Genomic DNA, 24,896 nt, shown 5'->3' on the forward strand with positions numbered 1-24,896 from the left:
AAGAAATCCACACACCAGCACAGAGGCCGAATTTTGACCTCCTTTGTTGGTACCCAGAACTTTAAAGAATGACTGCATGAAATCCCTTTACATAAAGAAATCAATTTCAACGTTTTCCTGCAGTTCATCGCTGGAGCTTAGCATGTATCATGACACACGGTGTTTCTGTAAGCCCTGCAGAAAACTGCATGAAAGCAAGATTTTTTTACAGATACATTAGAATAAAACCCTGCTACCCAATATCTGAAGCGTACAATTTCTCTTGGACCATGCACCTGTGCAAACTGGCATACTCAGAGCTACAAAGGCAAACCCAGGAGTCTTCTTTTCCTGTAATAAGCCTCTCGTTATATCCAACTGCAGCTGCCATTGTTCCTACTTGCCTGCAAAAGTGGTGCGGGATAGTTGCTAATAAACCTTTTTCCTTTTATCTTGGACTGATCCTAAAAACTGCAAATCTAAGGATTCCTAGTGTGACCAAATTAACCCCCCAAAACAGGCAACAATGGAAGAAATGCCTGAGAAAAGGCACATTAAAACGCAAAATATGTGAACTCCTGGGACATAGAAGTATTTACCCAAACTCATTTCACACACCCAGGTTTCCTGAAAACACAGAGTTGTGCCATTCCCTTGGGACAATGTGTCTGGTTGACAGGTGATGAAGCTATTTCCTAGCACTGACACTCATTTCCAAACCTATTATTTCTCATGCAGAAAATGCATCTACAAGTCACTACAACAGTGCTGAGACACTTCCCATCCTGCCTGTGTGCATAATGCAAGAGATATCCAAAATGATGGTTGTATAACATGTTAATGCTAATTTCCCCAATTCTTCTGAGCATTTTCCACTGAAATTCAGGTCTCTCCTATGCAGCCCCATCAAACACAACTTCTGTGATCAGTTCCAAATGCTGGCTGAATATTCCAGGCCTAAGAGATATGTCTGGTCTCGTACAACAAAAGGACTGAGCCGCTTTTTTGGTTAATTCTATGAAATGCTCAGCAAAGCTCACTGCTGCCCAAGAAGACGCATTACTAACTTACTTCCCTTCAATAAGGGACCTTTCCGCGTCTTCCTCTTCATTATGGCTGCCTGGAAGACCAGCAACATTTCTTTCAAAACTTTTAAACCCAAACACTAACATGGGTCACATGGGAGCACAGGAAAAATCCTTGGAGGTTCTTCAAGGGTCAAGCTGTCATTGAGAGGCAAGCAAGAAGTAGGGAAAAAATGTGCAAGTAACAGAGCTTTCTACTGACTGGCTCAACAGCAATCAAAGGAATTAAAAATAATACATCTCTCTGATTTGAAACTAATTTTTTTTTTTTAAATTTTCTATCTTGATTATGAAAAAAATGTTATTTAAAAACCAAAAAGGATTCTGGGATAAAAGAAAACATTCTGTTCAAATCAAATTGGTTTTCTTGTTGCTTTGGGTGATTTTTGGTTTTTCTGGTTTTTTTTTTTTTTCCCTTTTACAAATTGATTAAATCTAGTCTTGGAATGCTAATTTGAAGGCCAGAAAAAATGTTTCCTGCCAAAAATGCCAACAGACAAAACATAGTTTTCTAGCTCTGTCAAAAAAATTGCTTCCCTCTTCTGTTTGCGCATACTGACAGTATTCAGGCCAGATTTACAAATGAGCATTGGCATACCTGAAATCACGCTGCGCAACACTTTGCCAATAGCTACCGAGTTTGTACCAGTATCTTGTGTCTTCTCATGACTGTAAAGACTGTGAAATAATACTTGTTGGAGAGGGTATATATTCCTGCCTGTTTCATATATGCCAAGGAAAAAAAGCAGGGAGCTTTGTCTGGAAAGAGTAACAATGACCCTCCTGCAACACCGTTCATTGTTTCAGCCCTTCTTTTCTCAATAAGAACAGACTGCAGAAGAGGACAATAGAATAAAAATCAGAGAAACTGCAGAAAAGAGGTATTTAGGAAAGAAAAATTAGAAGAAATAAGAAAGATCCTGGGAAGGGAAAGAATGTGCTGAAACACCTGCTCCATCCAGTACATTATGTTGCTCTGGAAACAGACTGTCAAAAGCATCTGGACAGAAGATTTCATCGTGGTGTCATCAGGACCGCAACTTCACCCTCAGGCCTGGATACGACGATGCGGTGATGTCCTCCACAAAATCCCACTCCCTCTGCCCGACACACCCAGGCAGCCTTACAAGACCTGATGAAGGTACTTCGAACGCTACGGTTTATCTGCTCTTTGTGACTGTATCATCTAGGCTGTTCAGGTGGACAACACGAACATGGGTGGCACATGCTTTAGATTTACAGCTTGAGGCTTTTCGTGCATTCATGGAGGACACAACGCTTTCTTTTCTGCTACAAAAAAAGGCCTCCTGTCTTTCAGAGGCTGAGCGCAGCAGTGCCTCCCCTCCCAGTAAGCACCCACAACTGAAAGCCATGGCAAGGAAAAGGTATTTTCAGGCAAGTCACACGCTGCGCCAAGGACGGTACTGATGAAAGGAGGAGGTAAAACAAACAGGCTGAGACTGAACGTATGACCTCACGATCAGGATGATACAATGTATCCAAAGCTGACCTTTTTGCTTCCTTTTACTGCGCGACTCTAGAAATAACCCAGGTAGCAGTGCATAATTCAATCGCGCTGGCAAGTTTATTCTCCCGCTACGTTACAAGGGCATGGTAGGCACCAACAATAAAGTTAAAGTAAATGTCAGGAGGCCAATGAATTGCTGAAGCGGACATTTGTTCTGATCTTCCATCAAGAACAATAACTCTAATGGAAGCTAATAGAGGGTTGTAAAACCTAATACCATGATGCAAGGAGGCAAACACCCAATGTACGGTCTGAGCACAGCAGGAGAAAGAAAAGCAGCAAGTAATAATCCTTACTTCACCACAGGGACATGAAAACAAGCGCAGCATTTCCGTACCATCCTCTCTGGCTCGGCTGAAATCCCTCCAGGGGACCCATCACCCTTCTTCCTGAGCAGCTTGGACCCAGCAGGTGACAGAAGAGGGGATTTTTGGGAGACAAAGCATATTAGGAACGAAGATACACCGAGCAGGTATGAACCCTGGCTGTCAAATAAGCGTTTCTACCCATACTGTAAGCTGTGCTGCAGCTGTGGATGCTGTGGGATGGGTGGCCAAGGAGGACCCGAGCGCTGGGGATGCTAGGGAGCTGAGCGTGTCCTCACGGCATGGCTGGCTCACTGCTTCCACTAGCTGCCCTTACAGCAGCAAGAAGAAGAGCTGGCTTGGCTTAGAGGAGGAAGGCTCCTCTTTCAGCTTCAGAGAGGTGCTGGAGCAAAACTGCAAGCTTAGGGCAGGGAAGTGTCCTGTCCATGGCAGGGATGTGAGAAACCAGTGCCTGATTTATGGATAAATCAGTCCAATCTCTAAGCCCAGCGATGATTTCCAAGCCTCATGCTTGGGCAGGGAAACCAAGTGGCTATCGATTATTTCATAAGTAATTTAAAACTGTGTTTACTGTAAGGATCCTACTGAATGCAACCCCCAACACAAGCCCCCAGGCAAGCCTGGCAGGGTTTTCCCCTCAAAAGTCACTCCTGTAAAGTATTGACGTTTTGTAGCAGCACTCCATAGAGGTTGAGCCACATATCCCAAGATCCCAGTGGATCTCCTCCCACTCAGACATCAAAAGTTTAGATCCAGAGTCATTTGGCAGATCGTCCTAGTCTTTCCACTGACTGGTGGAAGGTTCCCAAAGCTGAACATAACTAAATTCCTCCAGAAAAAATAATAACAATATAAAAAACAATAACAATCCAGTCCCAATTGTAACCTGCTGGGCATTTCTGAAAACCTGGCTCTTCAATTTTAGCCTGCTTTGAAAGCGCGTAACAAATTAAATGGGGCTCATTTGTTACGCAAATGATAGCTGGAGTTTCAAATAAAATAAGCCTAACCTTGATGGAGATTTCATCAGTGCACGCTATTATTTCTCTCTGCTAATGGCTAACGGCCTAGCCATCTTCACCGAGCAGCAAGAGGTCTCCCAGCTGTCTGGGTGAATTATGGCTAGAGTAAGTAATATTAACCCCTCCAGGATAAGTACGTGGGTCACAAAACAAGAGCTGCACAGCTGCTAATGCCAGCAAAGGCAGTCTTTATTCATCAGCTAGCTGAGCGTATGGCAGGAGAGATGCCCGCCCTCCCACGTGGGACAAAAGGACCATGTCACAGCAGCTCCACCTTAACTGATGTCTTCCCTTGTCTTTGGGGAGGGACACGTACAAATACAGGTGAAGTGAGATAGGGATGATCAGGGGTGTACATGCTCGCCTGGAGAATCCTGGAGAAGAGAAAGCTCTGGGGAGACCTCATAGCAGCCTTTCAGTACCTAACGGGGGCCTACAGGAAGGATGGGGAGGGGATCTTTATCAGGGAGTGTTATGATAGGACACGGGGTAACGGCCTCAAACTGAAAGAGAGTAGATTTAGATTGGATATCAGGAAGAAATTCTTTACGGTATGGGTGGTGAGGCACTGGAACAGGTTGCCCAGAGAAGCTGTCAATGCCCCATCCCTGGAGGTGTTCAAGGCCAGGCTGGATGAGGCTTTGAGCAGCCTGGTCTAGTGGAAGGTGTCCCTGCCCAGGGCAGGGGGGTTGGAACTAGATGATCTTTAAGGTCCCTTCCAACCCAAACCATTCTGTGATTCTGTGCTCGCGATTCACAGGTTGTTGAGCCTCAGTTAAGATGGGGGACAGGGAGGAGGAAGTCAAAGAGTGTCTTCTGTAGGGTCACCCCATCCCGTTGACCAGCGAGCACTGGCCCTCTGGGAGTGCAGTGGTGCTACCACGCAGCAGCACAGCTAGCCCACAACGCTGTGACTCGCTCGCTCTGGCTAAAGGAGCAAATAAATCCCCACAAATTGCTATAATAAGGATTCAGCCCACAGACTCTGTGGCGTAAACACACATCTGGTCTCTGTTTGTAATGAAATCAGCTGAAAGCACCACTGTGCATTAATAACAAAAACGTTCAACATATTGCTACCAAATAAGCTCTGCTTGTCTTGAACTTCTATTGTCACATGTTAATGCACTTTTAACACTGATAAATGATGAAGTGCTACAAAACATTCATCAAGGGACTTCAGAGTCAAAAGATATGCATTACTGTGGCATTGTTTTCTATCCCATCAGTTCTTTTACAATTTGGGCAGAAGCTAAAAACAGAAAGTAGGAAGCTCAATGCAAACATTTCATATTGAGCCTGCCTTTCTTTGGTAAAGATTTCTCAACTAAAGGATTTATCCTGTGCTTGTGTGGCGTGAGAAAATCCTTGGGGATGTGTGAAAGGGAAAGTTTCCTTTTGCAATAAGTCAGCATTTTACATATGTCCACCCTCCCTCTTCCTCCTCTTCTTGCCACAAACAGGAACTGTCATTCACTCGAGTTTAATTCCACTCTCCAGTCCCTCTCATTTGCCTTTCTCTCACCCTCTCTGCCTTAATGTCCATCAGCTTTTTACAGTCTTGCTTTCTCCTTGCAATTCCTGGCTACTATGGATGGCTTATGCTTTATGTGTGACTGTTGGTCACTTTGGGCCCCCTGTTGTGAAAACAGCCAGGGAGCTCAGGAAGGTCAGTACGTAGATTTGGTGTGGTCAACACATGGGAAGGGTTTTACCTTCTGAGTGATGTGGTTGATCCAGGGAGAAGAGCAGTTGCTGAGATCAGGTCCTTGGGGCTCCCAGATCCCATCTGGTGCAAGACATCTGAAAGTTGCAACACCTGGAAGAGGAAAGCCACTCTGTTCAGTGTTATTGATTGCATTTTGCTCCCAGGACCCCATGCCATAGGCTTCATTTCACAACGATGGACACCACATGCAAAGCCTGGGAGCTTATTAGTGCTCAGGACCTTGGTAGGACATTTCTCGGTCATCTCAGTGTCCTAATCTCCCATCATCTTAGTGCTTAGGAGCTTTAAGACAAAAGACCCATGAGGAAGTGCAGGGATATGAGCCAAATGGAGACTATGGACAGAGGGCTTTCTTTTAGGCCAGGCAGGAAAGCTGCCAGGGTCTAAGAAATTGAAGCTGGATCTCAAACGCTGAGCCAGCACCTCGAGTGCTCTGCGCTGGCGCCCCAGGATCAGACCCTGCGCCTCGATTTCCTTGCTGCTTCACGAAGATTTTACTGCTCTGAATCATCATTAAACCATTTGGGTGGAGAAACACAAAAGTTTAAATGCTACGAACGCCAAGTTGTAAAGCTGGGCTTTACTGTCCATCCCCAACCAGCGAGAGGGACTGTAGATGAGAGCTTTGTTTGGCAAGGGCCACCCAGATCCCTCCTGCAAAAGACAGCAAAGCGCCTCAGACCCTTCCAAACAAAGAGAAATGCATCCAAAATGGTGCAGTTAAAGATCTTTAAAAAGCAAGAAAGCCAGTACACTAGATTAAAGACTGCATCCTATAAAGTGCTCTGCCCTGCAGAGCCGAACTTTTCATCAGAGGAGTGAATTACAGGCTAGGTCTGATGGTAGCGTCGATTAAAACCAGTGAGAGTTTGCTCATGCTTTCAAAGGGAGTTGGAAGAGGCCCACTGCTAATATACCACAGCTTTTAACAAGTCACATGAATCACTGAAATTAGAGACGGGAAAGGCTTATTGCCATCCCCTATCAACAAGTTGGGGTTTGGTTATTTTTTCTTAGCTATTTTCATCCAGTCCTTAAGCTCTTCTGCTTAGAAAAGGGCTCCCTGCATCCAACCTTCATTTTCCTTTTTTATCTTTTCTTTCCTTTTCCACAGCTTCAGTTCAGACTATCCTTTCCCCTCTCTCTGGGAACCACATGATACTTTTTGCATTAATTTGACCAAGTGGGGCTGTGAAAGAGAGCCAAAATGTTCTTTACCTATTCTCACCACTGACGTCTTTCCATGCCCCTCATACTTAACGTGTATTTTATCAGTCTGACCTCACCAAATTCAAGAGAGAGTCAGTATTCGTATACACAGGTGTGAATGGCTCTCCAGGGCAATGGAGCGGAGAATTAACAGGGAGTCTCCTCTGCAAGCCAGATCCCTCCAGCCCTTATTTTCAGGCAATTTCCTCCACCTTCTGATTTCGTCTTGGCAAGCGGGTTCTTGGGGCTGGACATCAAGACTAGCTTGAAAAACAAATACTTTTGGAAGACTGCTTTTGTTAAAATACAGCAAACTGAACCATATGCCAAAACTCATTCTTCATTCAACCGTGTTTTAATTTGGACAGAAAATTTCCAAAAGCAACCTTTTGGACAAAAACAACTGGGAGGAAAGAGTAGAAGAAAAGGAGCAAAATCCAACAAACAAGAAAACATTTGAAAGACTTGGCTGTGTTTTCCCCCCTGCTTTCCCTGATGATCACACTGGATGCTGGCTGCAATTTGAAAAATCACTCATGCTGGTTCAGGAGTTTGATCTGAGAATACCTGTGCCCCAAAGGCCACAGCCTTCGAAATGTGCAGCACAGAGCTTCAAAATGTAAGTTTTACTTCCTCTGCCCTCCCCGCCCAGACAAGCAAAGCATCAGCCATCAACACATCAGTCAATGAGCCTAGTGGCTACAAATACAGGCAAAAGCATCATACATAGCTTCTAGAGGCAGAGGCTCTTATAGAACATCAAGCTCAACCCCACAAGGTGGTCGGCTTGTACTCTTCTTCGGCCAGAGCTTGGAACGCCAAAAATCCTGCACAACGTGCTCAGCATATTGAGGCTTTGGCCCAGGCCGCCTGCTTGACATACTTCACCAAGGCAATAGAGACCTGGCAGAAGGCATCAGTGTGCTTCACTGATGAAAGCACATGTGCCACAGGGGCCCATGGGAAATCTGCATGCCCACTCACAACGTCCCATGGGCAAACGGAGACAGCTGACCGTGTCCTCCCACCCCTCAACTCACCTATCGAGCCCATGGGACATGGCTGCTTCGCCACCTGGCCCTGCCGAGTCCGAGACCACATAATATCGCGGGCTTCCATGGGGTCACAGCTCTCCGCGCCGGCCGGTGGCAGCTGGGAGGAGGCGGGTGGGAGGTGCGTGGTCATTTCATCGGGGATGTCGGCCATGGGCGATGGCGTACTGGTGCTCCTGTTCCTCCTGCCTGAGGCCGAGGTGGTGGTGGGACGGCCAGTGCTGCTGGTGGCCACCCGTGGCGTGGTGCTGGCGGTGGTGCTCCCCGGGCCCAGAGCCCCCGATGTTGATACTCCTGAAATAAAGGCAGAGTTGATTAAAGAGAAGAAGGAAAAAAAGGGATGCAAGCCTACATCCCGAGGACGTCCTCTCTGCTGACTATGGTGGCCTGGAGGGTGTAGTTGGAGCTACAACTAATGCAAGGCTTGTTGCACAGCCACCTTTCAGAGAGAAGCTGGAGCACACAGCGAGAGAAGCACACAGGGGGGTAATGACTGCTGGAGCATAACCGATTTTCCAAAAGCACTAGCATCTGATGAAAATAAAGCAGCATTTTATGCCCTCACCATTTTTCTTCTTGGCATTTTAATGTAAAAATCTTATTTTCCATCTTTTAGGGAACACCTAGCACAGAAGTGCTTTTAATTTTTTAGTGTTGCTGAAGACCCAGCTGGTTTGGGTAGAAAAACATTTTCCACGGTGTAATAAAAAAAAAAAAGAAAAAAACCACACAAAAAAACCCACACCACAAATCCATCCTCGAAACAGCAGTGCATAGAGGGATGAATGCAAGGCTGTTCTCCGGAGCTAGCCCTTCCTTTTTTCTCAGCTTCATGCCTTGCTGTCTCTTTCCAACGGCAGCGCTTGGCTCTCGAGCTGCAGGCCACGTGGCATATGCAAAGACACACCTCAGCCCAGCCGAATCCTCGAGAGTTTAATGCTCAACAGGCTATTTCATTTAAAACCTGCGATGAGCGGTCGAGCAGCAAGAGGTGGAAACCTGCTTTAGAAATGCATTCACCTATCCTACAGCTTGCAGTAGCTGCGCTAAGTACTGTGTGTGGTGAATATTGAGGGATGCCCACCCTATAATTACATTAGTTTGCCTCCTATTTAGACCAAGGTTCTTGCAAAGATTGGAATTTCGCGTGGATTTCTTTATGGCTTGACCTGAAATCTCAGGTGGGGAAACTGAGACCGGCCTTCAGTTGCTCCCTCATCACCCCTGCTAGAAGTGTACAGCTTGTGAAGAAGCCTGCTTCTCCCATCTTCTTTGCCTCTCACAAAGATAAGCACCCTCCTGCTTCTCTCAACACAACACTTTTACTCCAATTAAATGCCAGATATTCACAATTGCCACCTCAATCCCTGCCTGGAGAAACACTGGGGCTGTCTGGGAAAGGCAGGTAAGAAGGCTATATGAACAGGTTTGTCTGATACCATCCTCTCTTTAATTCCCATGCCACAACATCTCCCTACCATCCCACTTCTTCCAGCATCCCAAAACCCTTCAGAATCACAGTTGCTCCATGTCCAGCAACATGTATTGGAGTTTCTACATGAAAGACAGACATGTGTGAACTCCAGCCTAGCTAGAAATTAAAATTAAATGTGCAAATCACCCTGTCACCCCGAGGAGCAGCCTCTTAACTACCCAGCTGTGGGAGCAGGCTCATCCTGCAAGCTCCTGAGAGCAGAGACTGTGCTCTCCTCTAGGTCCAGTGAAGCAGACCACACTCAGTATTTGTGCAATATGAGTGATTGCACAAATGATATTGCCATCATTGGAGTTCATTCAAGTCAACCTACTTCAAGCAGAGAGATGCCTGCCTTTAGTGCAAAATAGGAGCTTTTCCATTCTGAAAGGTGGTTTTTTTTTTTTTTTGTTATTTAAGTAATTTAAGCCCATGGTGCTGTGAGCAATTCTCCTGCTCCAGAGCAATAAATAACATGGCAGTTGAAGCACACGCTTGCTCTGGTTTTAGGTAATTTTACTCCAAGCCTGAGACATCCTCTCCTCAACCTTTAAAACTCAACAGCATCATAAACATAATTTTCTGAGGGATCAGTATTTTTCAAGAAAGTGTTCGGTTTAAAAATCCCAGCTCTACCGTTTCTCAGCAAATGGGATTATCTTCTTCCCCCCGTCTCCAAAAAGGTGAGCAACAGCGCAACAGGCACTAAACCACCTGAGCACCAGGACACTGATCTGAAATCAGGTCTCCCGAGCTCATTGATCAAATTTTCCAGCCTTCTCGTGCCACCTCCCTTCCACTATGAGCTCTGAGCTTGAATGAACTAAAAAAAAATACAATACAAAATTCTGCAGTCATTGACAGATTTCTTCAGCTCAAAGCTGTGCTAGATCACCAAGCAACGATTTCCATCTGACGTTACAGGAAGGATTAAAACTTGTAGAGAACTGTGGCAAACACTATCTGTTTTTACTACAGCAGCTCTTGCCACGAATACGTATTTTATTTCTTCATAATAACGATTAGCCCGGTAGACAACAACTTGCAGAAAATTTCCCATTTACTCATGTAATAACAAGTTATTTTGCATTTGCAAAATGACCTATGCTGTGCACTACAGGCGGAGAGGTACCGAGCAGACACAGCAGATGCAGTTTCAAAGCCAAAACTAGCAAACGCCCTTTAAAATAATTCTTACAGTAATTTGTGAGCATATAGAAACATATACTGAGCACCCAGGAGCTCCCCTTGATCCACACACAGGGGTGCTGCATTTTTGCGCCTAATTTTCATTGACAATCATTGAATATCTCATGGCGTGTTGTCTTTGGAATGGCTCTGGCAAGTTTACTGTAGCAGCTAGGCACAAGGGAAGTAATGGCATTTTCCTTTAGCCATAAAAAAATTAGACGTTTTATCTTTCATAAACTCCTTGGCAATAGCGTCAAAATCTCTTTCAGGGCTTGTTCTTCCAACTTTTTTCTTTAACTGGGTTTCCTTGCTGCTTTTCAAAATAAGCACCTCCACTGTTTACACAGGACAAATTATAAGAAGACACAAAAGGGCTGCCTCGAAGCGGCCTAACGGAGTGAGATGGATGGGATACCACTGAACTCAGTTCAAAGGTCTGATTATTCAACAAGTCAATTTGGTAATGAGCTCCAGTGAACATGATCACCATGCTAACACCACCCAGTTTCACCGGCCCCAGGCAGCACCACTTGCCGATTTTGCTCACACAACTGGGTGCTTTAAAACAAAGTTAATTGGTAAGAAGGAAAAGAACAAGAGATGAGGGTCATTTACATATAAATGATTCTCAAATCCAAGCAAAACCACGAAGAGACTGCAACCTGTGCAAAATTACCTAAATCCTACAGCACAGAACAGAGATCAAACCTCCAGATTAACTCAGACTGCCAATAAACTGTGAATTTTTAACTCACTGTTAAAAAAAAGCAGCACTGCACCATCGCTTTAACAGAAGGATTCTTCTGATAATACTTCATGATACAATCTTTGCTCACAGACAAGCAGTAACCTTTAAAAATCATCAATGCCATTACAACTAGAAATGTATAATCTTGATTCTTTTACTACTTGTTTTTACCATGTGTTGCCATATCAAGAGTGTAAATACAGCTTTTGGGTAAGACTCAGTTTTTACTCCTAGGTTTCAAATCCAAGACTTCGATCCCACAAAGCACAGCGCTGAGATAGGTATTTTCACAGCGCTCCCAAGAAAGCAAACTGCAGCTGTGGAAACACTTCTTCTCCAGAAACCCCCCAAAGTGATACTTCACTTTTTTCTTCCCTGCTTTATCTAGAGAGCTAGCACCCAATAGCAGAAGACTAAGTTTCACCATCATTCAGACTAGAGCTGCCGCTATTAAAAAAACCCCAAAACACTTCCAGCATCCACAGGGGAGTAATCGCAACTCCCAGAGGAGCCTCACTCTACTCCTGGCATGTTGACTACCAAGAAAAAGAAATTGTTAGGTGTTTTTCCTTCTTGCTTTCATTTCACAACCTTTACAGAGAGCTCAGGCCTCTGGAGGAGGAATTTTGCTTGACTGAAGGCAAATCATGGGAAGAATTTGCTCAGAGGGAAAAATCTTAAATAAATAAGGTGTCCCCCCCCATTTCCTTCTTTTCCCCTTTCCTGGCATAACAAGAGAAGTGCACAACTGGCCTAGAACCAGCGCTTTGTATCTGCCACCAGGAAAACCCAGTACACGTCATCTCACCTCACCGTCCGCTCTGTGCACCTCCTCCTGGTGCTCCCAGACATGGGAAACTGCTTTGACTCTAACTAGAGTTCTCCTATCACAAAAGCAGCTTTGATCGCAAGCAAGACTGTTCGTGATCACTACCAGGCTACCTTGTCTCTCATTTTTTTCTTCTGGCACCTAAGTATCCAGCCTATGACCTGGTGTCCTCAATAACTGAAAATACGTTTTAAGAGATGTCATGTCCCATGAATGAAGATAACCGGGTGCCCCTCGAGCAGAAATTGCAGACGAGATTTCCTGGGTGAGGTTTGCCGGCTTTTGCTAGGTAACAGATGACAGAAGACATCCGTCAAGCCCTCCCCCAGGGGTTGCAATCCAAAGGTTGAGGCTGATGGCTATGTGCTACAAGCCAGTATTCACTCATGTAATGGAAAGGAGAGGCCGCACTCCAAGTTTCATGTGCAAGGTCCAGGCAAACTATAATGACTTCACTCTCCATCGAGTTTTGCATTCCCAAGCCTGACGCTCAAGCAGATGTGCCGGGGAGCCGGCGGCCAAGAGCTGGTACCTGCTCCCCGCACTGCAGCTGCTGCAATGCTCAAGCAACCGAAGTACAACAAAGCCAAGGCATTCAACATCTTTGGGAGGATACAGCAACCCAAGTGCCCTCTTGAGCACGTCTGGACTGCGTTGACAATTATTTACACGTGTTGCTGCTGCATTGAGACAAATGGAGCATTGCTTGTTTCTGAACGGCTGCGAGAAACACAAAATCTGAAGGTTCTTCCCTCCCTCCCTCTCTGCTAGTTTTGTCCTTTTTGTATTTGGCAACCACATCCTTTGCTTACAGCATCCCCTTTTATCATTTCTTCTTATACTGAAAGATATTGCAAGTTGTATTTACATAGCAAATAAGAAGGTTTAGGCATGTCTTGAAAGAAGCAGCACAAAAAACCCCAAACCTAATACAGCTGGACGATTATATCACAGCTGTTTTTCTCTTCCCTGTCACATAAATGTATCTCATGGGAATTAGCTTTCTTCAGGCATTTTCAAATGCATTTCAGAATGTTTCTTCTGAAACTCCCTGGAAAAAAAATATTTGAAAATAAATATAATCCTATTTTCTTTTGCCTTTTTTTTTTTTTTTGTGTATGTGGCTTTTCACGAAACTCCCTGTAAGGTGACAGAAAAGGATGACTGAAGTCAAGGAGCACCTAGGTTGAGCCTTGCACACCTGGTACCTTCCCTAAGAGCTGTATAAGCAGGTATCCATCAAACCAGTCACTAATTATACTGAGTCCACACTGCAAAAGACATCACCCTGCAAAACTATCTCATGTGGGATGTCTGCTGGAAGACCAAAAGCCACATGCCGGTGCCACCCAGGAGCTGGAGAATCAACAAGGTGAGATTAGCCCCTAAATTATGTTCAGCCCCTTCCAGGTGTTTGAGAGAAACTATGATTTATTTTTACTGCAGGCGAAGGCCAAGCAGGCCTCACATCAAACATCTGAACAGCTCTCCCCTGTGCTCGTGCATGCCGTTATTTGGGGAAGCTGAGCCAGAATCGTGTGTGAACATAAAAGTTCACAGGCTGCTTTTGGAGGGGTTGAGGTTGTGTTTTTTGTTGTTGGAGCTTTATGGAGTGAGAGTGACAAAAGGCTTGCAAAAACCATAGGTGGGAAGAAAAGATTAGATATGCGATGGCCCCAGAGTGTTCAACACAACCCGTTGTCTTCAACAACACAACTGCATGTAGTCCCACGCCCCAAAAAAGTCATACAAAGTATGATACATAGATACACAGCTCTTCTTTTTCCTACCATCTGAAATAGCAGAGGAGGAGGACGCTGCATCTGAGAGAAGAAAGGTCCATTTCCTTGTGGACTGATGCCAAATGGAAAAACCATTTCTGGATATTTTTTTTCTACCTCTTCCAGTTGGGAATCAGTTTTCGTGCCCGAGGCTACCCTGCCCACATGTGACTATTCTGCTGGGCCTGGGCAGATGCTGCGATGGATATGGGCCAGATGTTGAGTTCCCTGTAGTAGGAGGAAACCTACAGCTGTGGTCCAAGACATGGTGCAATGTTTCAATGCACTTCAAGCTGGAATCACTTAACACGCTGGGTTTTTTCCTCTGAATCTCTGTTTGAGCATTTAACATTAAACAACAAAGAATGAGAACTGAACTGTGCAAAATCATCGCAACAGGCTCAAGCCCAGTCAATCTGCCCCAACTCTTCCTTTCTCGCTGCACCACAACTCTCAGAAAAACAATTAATACATTCAAAGCAGTCACCACATGGGACCAATTTCCAACAGGCAAAAAACTTGTCTACCAAAGCCCTTTTGAATCAAAACTTAACATTTCTGACAATGATCAACTGTTCATTACACACACCGGATTGCTACGGAAAGGTTGTTTCATCAAAAACATTCTAACTGTTACTGCAAACTTCCAGGTTTTGCCTGAAAAAAAAAGAACCCAAACAGCAGCCTGGCCAGGGTTTTTTTTTTGTGAAATATCAACTTTTATGTTTTTGTGGGGGCTTTTTGTGTGTGTGTGTGTGAGTGCTTAATATTTTTTCTGGCTCCCAAAAGCTCTTCGTGTCAGGTTCCTAATGTAGTTGCATTTGAATAAAAGCAGCTACTTTCTTCTTTTCTTCTTTTCCTCTCTGACCAATTCTTCTCCAAGAAATGACTGGATCCCACTTAAAATGTGTAACTTCAGAGACATCAGACAATGTTTTAACTGTCATAAGCGTGGGGTTACAGCGCATCAGCATATCTAGCAGTACTAGGAAATTAAATGGCACAGGAGCATCAGCTGTTGCCTTCGCCATCGTCCTCTTCTATCAGGAGACAATTCCTAAAGTCTTAGCCTTGTTTTCCTACCCAGGACCTCTGCCAAATCCACCTTCGTGAACCTCTCGTACCCTTTGTTGCCCATCCAAAGAGGGCATTGATGCCATATTGCTCTTTCCAGACTTTGCAACAGATTCTGAATGTTCAGGCAGAAATTTGACTGCACTGCTGTGCGCAAGACATAAAAATTGAGCATTTTTTCAACGTCATGCTGTAATGCTTTGAGAAATGCAGAAATGCAGATGAACTATGCCCACAGGAGGCCTGGTAAACAGGAAAAGATTACAGAAGAGATGATCTAATAGAGAGTAGATCAGGATTTATTATAAATGAACTAATCTAATAGGTTTAAGAGTTCGGTTCAAGAGATATTTTTAGTATTTTTAGGCAATCTAGCTTCAAATCGCTCTAGTTCTCAAAAATACTGTCAAATGTGGTTGCAGTTATTTTGAATTTCTGGATTTGAACGTATAAAATCCGACTACTTTTTTTTTTTTTTTCAGTCCACATGCTATTTCACACAGGGCAGGGGGGGAGAGGGGGGAACCACACAATCTCTTTTAAGGGCGTACCAGCTGCATATTATTACTGAATGTATGGAGTTAACTTCTAACCTCTTAAACAATCTCTGTCCCCTGGCGTGATTCACATCCATCAGAGCCAGTGGTGCAGATCTTATGCACTGTCTTCCAACCTGAATCCTTCATACTCTATTAAAGAGAAGCCCGGTAGGAATTCCCCAGTATCCCATTGTTAGAGAAATCACTTTTGATTTCAATAACAGGTGCTGTCAGTTTTTCATTCAGACCATGTTAGAGTGCAAACACGTGAGCACTATGCTTGCAGCTTCAAGAGATTTACCGGAGGCTGAGACCGCTAGGTTTGGTTTGTTGGCGTTTTTTGTAGGTTTTTTGTTTTTTTTTTTTACCTTCTAATTAAAACACGTGTATGTTTTATCCATGGAAGCTGAAACGTACCTTTCAGTTTCTGTGCAGAACAAGCTCATGCATAGCTACTAAGAGGGAAAAACAATTTTTCAGGTCCGTTTGGCAACAGATGTTGCTTCATCTAATGTGTGTTTCTTGCCTTTTGCCTGCACTTCTGCATCTTTAATTGAACAACTTGCATGCGCTCTGCAGAAGCAGTGCCAGATGGAGCCGGTCCTTCTCCAGCAGTTCTCCACCTCTGCATTTGCGATGAATGGAAGCAAGTGCAGGAGTCATAAAATGACTATTCACGCCCTAGCATTTTCTGATCTATCCAATCAACACGACAAGTGCTTCTGAGGGCCAAAGGCAGTCAGCTTATATCACTATCTGAAACATTTCTTCAGTTGCAAGCTACAAACACAACTTTAATAAGAGAAAACTATCATCTTCAAATGGTCTCTGTTCATCTGCATGTATAATATCTCCAGTCTAGATGTTAGTCAGCAAGATGGCCAATTGCATTCGGATAAATGCCTTGGACTCTTTTAAACATGCCATAATCTGACTGTGAAATGGCTAGATGGTTGCTTTCCAATTTGTGAAATGGTTCAAATGCTGTAAATAAAAAAGAAATTGGACAGCTTTCAAAAGGACAGATTAGACTTTTCAATTCTCAGTGATTTGGTGCTTCCAAGCTATACTCCTGTGATCTCCGTATTAATATTTAAAACCTGATTGTGTTATGCTGTTATCATGAGGAAGAGGGCATAGTACAACCAAACCCAAGGAGACAACACACTGCAACTACAAGAAATCAGCTCCCTGGCCCCACAGTACACGTGTGCAAGAGATGTGGGGCAGAGGTGGGTGGAAAGTTGCCTTGCCTGGCTTCCTCTTGTCTGGTTTGGCAGATTAAAATCACAAAGGCTGCTTTTTGTGTTTACTGTGCACCTCCCCTTACACTGCGTGTGCCGTCCCTTCATCCCAGCTGCCCTGAGGCTCAGGATTTGAGGTCCCTCCCGGTTTTGTGTACCTTTGCTGGGCTTCCAAATCAGCCCCGATGCCCAGTGTTTTAAGTGCAAACACACTCTGTGAGTGGGCTGGCCGGCTGAAATCAAAAAGAGGAAACGGAATAAAATGCAAAATATCAAGGGTGTAGTTAGGGTTGCTTATAGCCTTCTTTCACTAACTAGTGTAAGGATTGACTTTACTAGCGTGCAGGTCATTCTGCATTCCCATACATGAATCGGAGACATGAAGGCAGGGCCTGCTGTCTGTGCAGTAGATGTACTGTACTTTTAGCATCCTCTAGAGCAACAGGAATGATAAACTTGCCAGCAAAAGCTCAACTTTTGTCTTTGACCAAACCCATCCATTTTCTCCTCTTGCTACAACGCACTGGCTATTTCAAATCTGATTCAAAAAAACAAATCCTTCTCCAAAGCTGCCAAAGTGATTTCTCCTTACAGGGCACTGGCTCCTCCACTTAGTCTCTGACTGCATTGCCTTCTATGTTATTTATTTATTCTATTTATTCTTCCTCCTACAAGAAAACCAGCCTAAACTATGGAGAGAGCTGACCATTGAAACGAGCAGAAATAGGGAAATGCTGAGAAAGGCTGTCTTTTCTCATCCTTTGAGCATGCTCTGGTGCACCTTGGATGTGCTGTCAAGACCCCTCCTGTAAATCAGAGGGCAGGCACAGCCTCGGCCTCTCAGCCACATCTCATTTTGCAGCTCAGATTAGCTCAACCCTCTCCCCAAACTTGCCAGCGGTTTGCTTTCTTCCCCTGGAGTGACAAGATGGAAAGGAGGGTGGGGTAACAGAAAAAAAAAATAATAAAAAAATCACATAAGCCTATCTAAGAAGCTGACAAAACTCCATTGTAAGAATATCAATACTCAGCTACTTTCAGAAATAAAACAGTTTCCCTGAAAAAGCATAAAACACTGTTTAGCTCCCTTCCAAAACTCTTTATTACTTATCTAGAAATGTCAATATTTTGTAAAGCTCAATTCTAATAGCTGTATTCATGTTGGCTCAGCGATCTGCCCAGATAATGCTTAACTACAGGACTGGCATCTAAATTTTTTTTCTAGATATCTGATATTCTGTGGAGGGCTTTAACAATGAGAACATCATTATTATTACAAAAACCACATTTGCTTCAGTGAAGCAGATTTATAACAAATAAACAAACTGTGCAATATACAGAGCGTTTTAAGGTGAAACACTTTCAAGAATATCCCGTTTTCATACTGGACTTCCGTACTTATGGACACAGGCAACTTGGTACACTACCAAGTCCATGGTGATGTCCTAACAAGCCTGATGTGCAAGCATCCCTCACCCATGTCCCAGAAGCTATGTTTTGGCTGAGGCAGGACATTGGGGTGTTGGTAGTGATGCTGAATACGTATTCACATGCCTCAGCATCTCAAGGAGATGGCAAAGATCTCCAGCCTGAAGGCTCCAGGGCTGAAGACATTGCCATGGCTAGTCATCTCAGTTGAAAAGTCACAGCAGAAGGCTGAATGGTAGGAAGGAACAGCATCGAAAAGTCTGAAAAGGAGGTTTAACCTAACTTGTTTGGCTCTGCACCGCTAAGGGCTACCAGCTCTCACGTAGTCAGCTTTGACTGAGAAGTAGTTTCAAACTCTTACCCCGAGGCTGATGACAAGATGACAATACATAAGCCCAAGGTGGAAAAACCTTCAACGCTGATTTCTAGCTTTACATCTGTCAGCTTTCAGATTATTCTTGTTAATGGCTAGTTCAGACCAGCACACTGCAACGTAAGCATGTTTCTTCTTGTGAAGCGGAAGAATATACCCATTGACCTTGTAGGACTTTGAATTGGGCCCACAGAAGAGAAAGACATAAAAAAAACCTACAAGAAAGTGAATAGTAGTGCTGAAAAGCAATATATTTTAGGTTGAAGCTGTATGCCTGCCTCCCCAGGTTCGGCACATGGTTTTGCATGTAGTCAGGTGCTAAAGTTTATGTGCCATGGGGAATTACTGGTCCAAACCAGAGGCATCAAATGCACAGAGGAACACCTGTGCTGCTGTGCCAGAATAGGGATTTTCCATAATGTCCTCTTGACCTGGAAGCCTAAACTCCACCTCATCCACTTGGGCTACCAACAAAGGCATTGTGGATCCCCAGGAGCATCAGCAGAATCTGAGCAAGTTGGAAAATGTTAAAGAAAAACAGATATGATGACGCAGAAATGAAAAAAGTCAATTGTATCCTTGAGAGATTTTTAAGCTGTGTAATCTCCTTGCCTTTATATAATACATACACCCATAATATTAAGTACCTGATGTCACTGCAAAGTATAAACGTGATACTTTGAATAAAAGAATCATGTCTCTCATAAGGAAAAAAAGAAAAGATTCATATATTCAACATGTGAAAAAAGTGGAGAGAGAGGAGAGACAAGAGAAAGTCTGACCTGGTCAAATGCACATATCTTAAAAAATATACCTACTGTCTAGCTAAATGTGAATGTTTCTTCATATGACTTCAAGATTCAAAAGCATAACAAAAAAAAAACCAAGAAAGAAAAAAAAAGAGTCAAGCAATTTGTATCTGATTCTGAAATACAGCAGAGACCCTTATATATACTACTTTAAGTATAGGATAAAACTACTGCTTCAATACAGGGCTAACGAGCTGCTGTATGCCTCTATCACACAGTCTAAACCCCATTTTACAGCTCTCACAGGTAACATAAAATAAATGCACAAGTCTACAGTGATTATTAATTTTCCCCCTCTTCCGTGTCAAACATGTTGAAATGTTTTTGTTTTGTAAATATTGTACAGAAGACCATTTAGTACATGTGTTGAAACCTGCAATGTTATTAGCCTTGAGCCTTTCATATTGCGTGCATGCATCAAGAACTTTCATCAATTTGCAGGGAAGACGTGTATTAGTTTTTCTAGTCATTGCAGTGCTTTACAGGTACTGAAAACCTCAAAATCCCTAATATTTTACATTATCGAGCCAGAATTCTCATTTTATAATAACGCTAACCCAAAATCCAGCTCACTTATGTCATCAAAAGCAACTCTTCTTCCATTATCTTAAATGTAAATGAGAAAAACCATGCAGCTGAGGCAGACAGAATAATTTATAATGAGAGGAAATCTGTCAGGCCAGGAATACTAAAAAAAACAGAGCACAACACTGAACTCATTTGGAATTGAAGAAAATAACAGACTTTCTAGTATGGTAGTCAGGCTCGAGATGGGAAGGGATAGACCCTAGTGGTCAGTACTAAGCACATCGAGAAATGTTTGAACCTTCAAATCAATATTAGACAATTATTTTTTTTTTTAAGAGGCTAGAGCCTGACTGACCACTCATCAGAGACACAGGGTTCCTTGGCATGCCTACCTGGAGCTGCTCAGCAAAATAGAAATTACAAGTGTAAGCACTACAGTGGCAAGCGTCTCGCCTGCTCTATTCAGCTGCTGCAGAGATTGTTCTAAGGCAGAGAAAAATATGACTGCTTAAAGAGAGAGAAAAAGAGAAGGATTTGATTCAAGAATCTGAGTCAGCTAGTCTATGGACAGGAAAAGGTAGCATCAAAAGCCGTTCAATTTGCCCAAGACCTAACGTGCTCTTTGGAGGTGCTTCACAACTCTGCCAACAGCAGGAGCCTGCACACTCCTGCAACACCATCACATTTACTACATCAACATTTCCATGACCAAGCCTCAGCTGGAAATCGTGCCACCCAACAGCAGGCAACTTCTGACTTTGTCTCCTGAAAAATGAAGTGTCTCTTACAGCAAATCTCTGGGGCACAAAAGAAACTGCAAGTTTCTCAACTATTTGCTCTCCTTTCCTTGGGATGTTTAGTTGGTGCTGAGAAAGGCTTAAGCCTTTCCATGGATAACCAGAAAATCCAGAGCTACAGTATAGATGCTAAGAACAGACTGGTGGGGAGAGGCAGGGGAAAACTCCACCCCAACCAGGTAACGCAATGTCCTTATTTCCTTCTCCTCCTGCAGAGGACATCATTCCTCACAGTCCACAACACACTCCTGGGAGGTGCCAAGATGTGCTCAGGATTACAGCAAAACAAGAGGCGGATGGGGAAGGCTTTGATCCTCCTGTGTTATTGTATGAGGAAATTACTGGCTAATGCAAAAGAACGAGCCCTTCTCTCGACCCAGGTTATTCCCCAAGGAATCTCTGTCTGCAAAGTCTGAAGCTCCGACAAGGTATTGGACTGAAGGGACCACTCTCCCCATCTTCTGCGCCAAGCTCAGCATGCCCACAGTACATTTCTGAATACAACATACAACTCCCTAATGCTCTTGGCAGCAGTCACTCGTACAAGGTCAGTCCCCCTGGCCTACGAGATGCCTCTCCAAATTAAGCTGTTATTTTCCCTTATTAAACTTCATATTTGAGCTAAAACAGTGACACTGATTCAGTTAAACCATCGCTGTCTGCAGCTCTTGTTCAGGGCAGAGCGCACAGAAATCTCATAGAGACCGAGATGCCTGGTCAAACAGACTCCAATGAGGCAACGGGTTGTAACTAAGGGAAATGCAACTTTATTTCAGCAACATGCATCATTTCCAGCTCCAGGGGCAGCAACGCGAATTATGTTCCCCAGCTGAGGTTTTGTCTTCAGAAATAGCAAAGCGTATCCAGTACTGAAGAGACTCAAGAGTATCTGTAAGAGCAGCCTGCAAGACACTGGTACCTACCAGGGCATGCTGACCTGACAATTATTTGCCGTACATGGCTTTCAGTCCACAAGCGGCTGCTGTTTTGGGTAGGGACGGGGATGTTTGCTCCCCAGAGAAGGTACTATTCACTGCCATTCATCACCACTGAGGGAAAGAGGCAAAGATAAGGAGAAAAATCAGCTCTCAAGACAGCCAACTTTTAAACATGAGCAAGCTCACTCCACTTACTGGATAATAAATCTTACTAAGCAACTTGGGCTGAATATGGTCTAATAGAAAAGAAATTTTAAGCGTGTGCAAAGAAAACAACACATAAGGAAGGAACTGAATCTAAAAGCAGATATTAAGATTTCTTTTCTGTCTCGCACTCGGAGCAAATACTGTTCAGGGATGTTTGACAATCTGGTTGCCAGCTGAACCGTGCAGGACTCTGATAACAATGTAACAGAAAATGATGTGTCCCATTTTTTCAAGCTAAGGCAAGTCCACACCGCAGTGTTTGCCTAAATGAAAAACAAAACCACGGCAGAACTGACCCAGGCCAGCCTGAGAGCATGTTGAATGAGGTGGGGCAGAGACGGGGAACGAGGGAAAGAGGATGCAAGAGGGTGTAAAATGAGAATAAAACTAAGCACAAGGATCAACCTGGCTTAACAATTCCTTTCTCCCACAATTAAGTTGGGCCTTTCTAGGTTGCTTTTTCCCTTTTGATAGTATCTGAATCTTAAAGCCCAATGGCTGGATGAAAGCAGCACAAGCTAAGCCAGTGTCACTGAACGTTTTTCGCTCAGAGAGTTTCTCTGCAGGGATCCTCCAAGTGGGAAATGCGGTGCTAGATTGCCTTCATCAGCCAACAGAAACATTGTGCCGGAGAAGCCGAGCCCTCGCAGGTGATAGGATCCCTGCTGAAATTTCAGCCCAACGTTCAGAACTCCCCCAATCTCCCTCTTACCCAGATTGCTCTCCCTACATGTTGAATAAAATCTCATTCACGTGGAACCTGCATTACAGCTCTCTGGGCACAGTGCTGGCTCATCTCCACTAAAGGGGATCTTAAATCACTATTTTTAGCTCCTTTCCTTCTCCCGGGTCAGTTCCAAAACTTATCCCTGCCTGTCTCACCTGACATTTCCTGCAAACCACTTCTATTATCTGCCCCTTGAGTAGCCAGCTGCTCTTTCCAGTTTTATTTCTCCATTGTTTTCCACTTACTTTTCTTTCCCAGAAGACCCTCTTCTGGTAAACGCATCTTGACATGGAGCTTTCCTCAACCTCACGCCTGCCCCTCAGTTTCTGTTCCCTTAACTCCAAACCCAAGGATACTCCCAATGTCAACAATTTTGGATACCTCCTGGACTTGACATCTGACCTTCCCTCCCCGCCCTCCCCAAAAGAGTCCAGTGGCCATAACGTACAGTGTGAGGTGGTGCCTTCAGCTGTCATTTATAATGTATTTTAAGGATTACCTTGGAGATGCAGGATGTTACCAGTTAGGGTTATCCTATCAGAGAGAGGAAAAATGAGACCTGAGAGGAGTGGGAGATCGCTCCCTGCTAACCCTGCAGTGACCATACCCAGAGGACACGATAGCCATGGAGCAGACCTGCAGCAGCTCCATGACTTCACCGCGGCAGGAGCTCACCACCACCATCACTCGCCCATCAACTCATTCTATAGTACTGCCAGGGCTGCAGGGCAGCCCTGGAAAAGGGGGCAGCCCAACAAAGCCCCAGATTAGCTTCAGTGGTATCTTCTGTTCGAGCCAGGTCTTGCCCCTCATCTGCTTGCAGACCCCTTGGGAACACCAAGGCTCGACTGCTCTGTTAGAGCCACGGGATTTTAGAAATTGCTTTTCTTAGGTGCATCTGTGCAGGAGGGGCAGCTATAGGGCCCTTCTGCCCAGGGCTGTGGATCCACAGCACGTGTCTCAAATTCTCCTGACAAACCTTTTTATATTCCAGATAGGGATCTAATGGATCAAGGATGCCCACCTGAGCACTGAGCGCAATTAAGCTCGTAACATCCCAGGCATTTTCTAACATTTATCAACATCTTTCCTTCTGCAGAACAAAACGCAGCAGGGTAAAGGGAGTGGAGGAAAAAAAAGCCTTTCTGGCTGATGTGCCACATCCCAGTGGTGATATTTGCTCAATTACCACTTCCTCCACCTTTGGAGAGCCGTAACCAGCAGGGTAGTGCTACAGTCTGATTGCAGGGTGGAAACAACATCCATTTCCCCACCCCCAGAACCGCTCGTCTTTGTGTGTATATATTTGTATATAGTCTTGTTCTACCGCAAAACAAATTACAATTAGAATTAACGGCGTCTGATCAGACAGCACATGAAAAAGGACATGATAGAAGATTTGCACTCAAAACACCTGTCTCAATATAACTGGTGTTCTTTAAAAGTGATTTTTTAAAAAAAGACAAGTGAAACTAAAATTGATACCCATAAAAATGTTTGTGATTTGAGCTTTTTTCAGTCACGTGTGCTCCATCAGAACTGTAGGCAAAGACCTGGTTTTGCCAACAATAACCAAGCATAATGGAAAAAAGGAAATTATGAGACACTTGATCCTCTAATAACCTATCTTGAAGACAAGGGCATCCTTCATAGTCCAGAATACATTTCATCGAACAAAACTCTCCAACTGATTGTTGACAATGTAACAGCTGTGTAAGCAAAATTTCCCCCACCGCCCATCTCTCTCTGCCACGCAGCAAGATGGGAGCACAACAAAGCCCTGTTTAAACCTTCCTTGTTGCGGGGCATCCTCAGTTTTCTCTGTGAAATACGTATTCAGTCTACATCATCCTTGGTGGCCAAGGTTAGGTGAACTGTGGCAGATGCATAGCCAGCACGTGGCAATGGTGCAAATGATGATAGTAATGATTTTGTGAACACGGTCCATCATTTGGGCACTCAGCAGGAGACACGGGTAAGGATTTGTCTTACTGCGTTCACACTTTCAGTTACAAATTTCAAGCTTTAGGTTACAGGAAGAGCAGCTGGATATTTATTCCAGGCCTATGATGCTGGAGGTAGCACGAGGTGTTGGAGAAGATCGCACACCCAACATACCACAGCATCCTCCAAGAGCTCTTAAGGTAAAGAAAGGCCCATTTTATACTCAAGCTGGTAGGCCAAGGATGGAAAGAGATATGGAGAGCTAGAAAAATATTTCAGCCCTTGAAAAGTGGGGCAGCTACCCGAATATTGTCCTGAGAACGACAACAAATTGT

The 24,896-nt window shown here is 44.1% G+C and overlaps 1 protein-coding gene across 9 annotated transcripts in view; it reads right to left on the reverse strand.

Moving 5' to 3' along the window:
- The window catches only part of ADGRL3 (adhesion G protein-coupled receptor L3), a 524,212-nt gene that overhangs the window by 101,182 nt on the left and 398,134 nt on the right, over window positions 1–24,896 (reverse strand). For all 9 annotated transcript variants that reach the window (XM_054202410.1, XM_054202406.1, XM_054202409.1 and 6 more), the window contains 2 exons: window positions 7,919–8,224; window positions 5,656–5,759 (listed from right to left, as the gene is read on the reverse strand). In XM_054202410.1, coding sequence (XP_054058385.1) covers window positions 5,656–5,759; window positions 7,919–8,224 — 410 coding nt within the window. The remainder of the gene's footprint in view (window positions 1–5,655; window positions 5,760–7,918; window positions 8,225–24,896) is intronic.

The sequence above is a fragment of the Rissa tridactyla genome, chromosome 5 (genome assembly GCF_028500815.1).
Source record: "Rissa tridactyla isolate bRisTri1 chromosome 5, bRisTri1.patW.cur.20221130, whole genome shotgun sequence".
In the NCBI taxonomy this organism is placed as follows: Eukaryota; Metazoa; Chordata; class Aves; order Charadriiformes; family Laridae; genus Rissa; species Rissa tridactyla.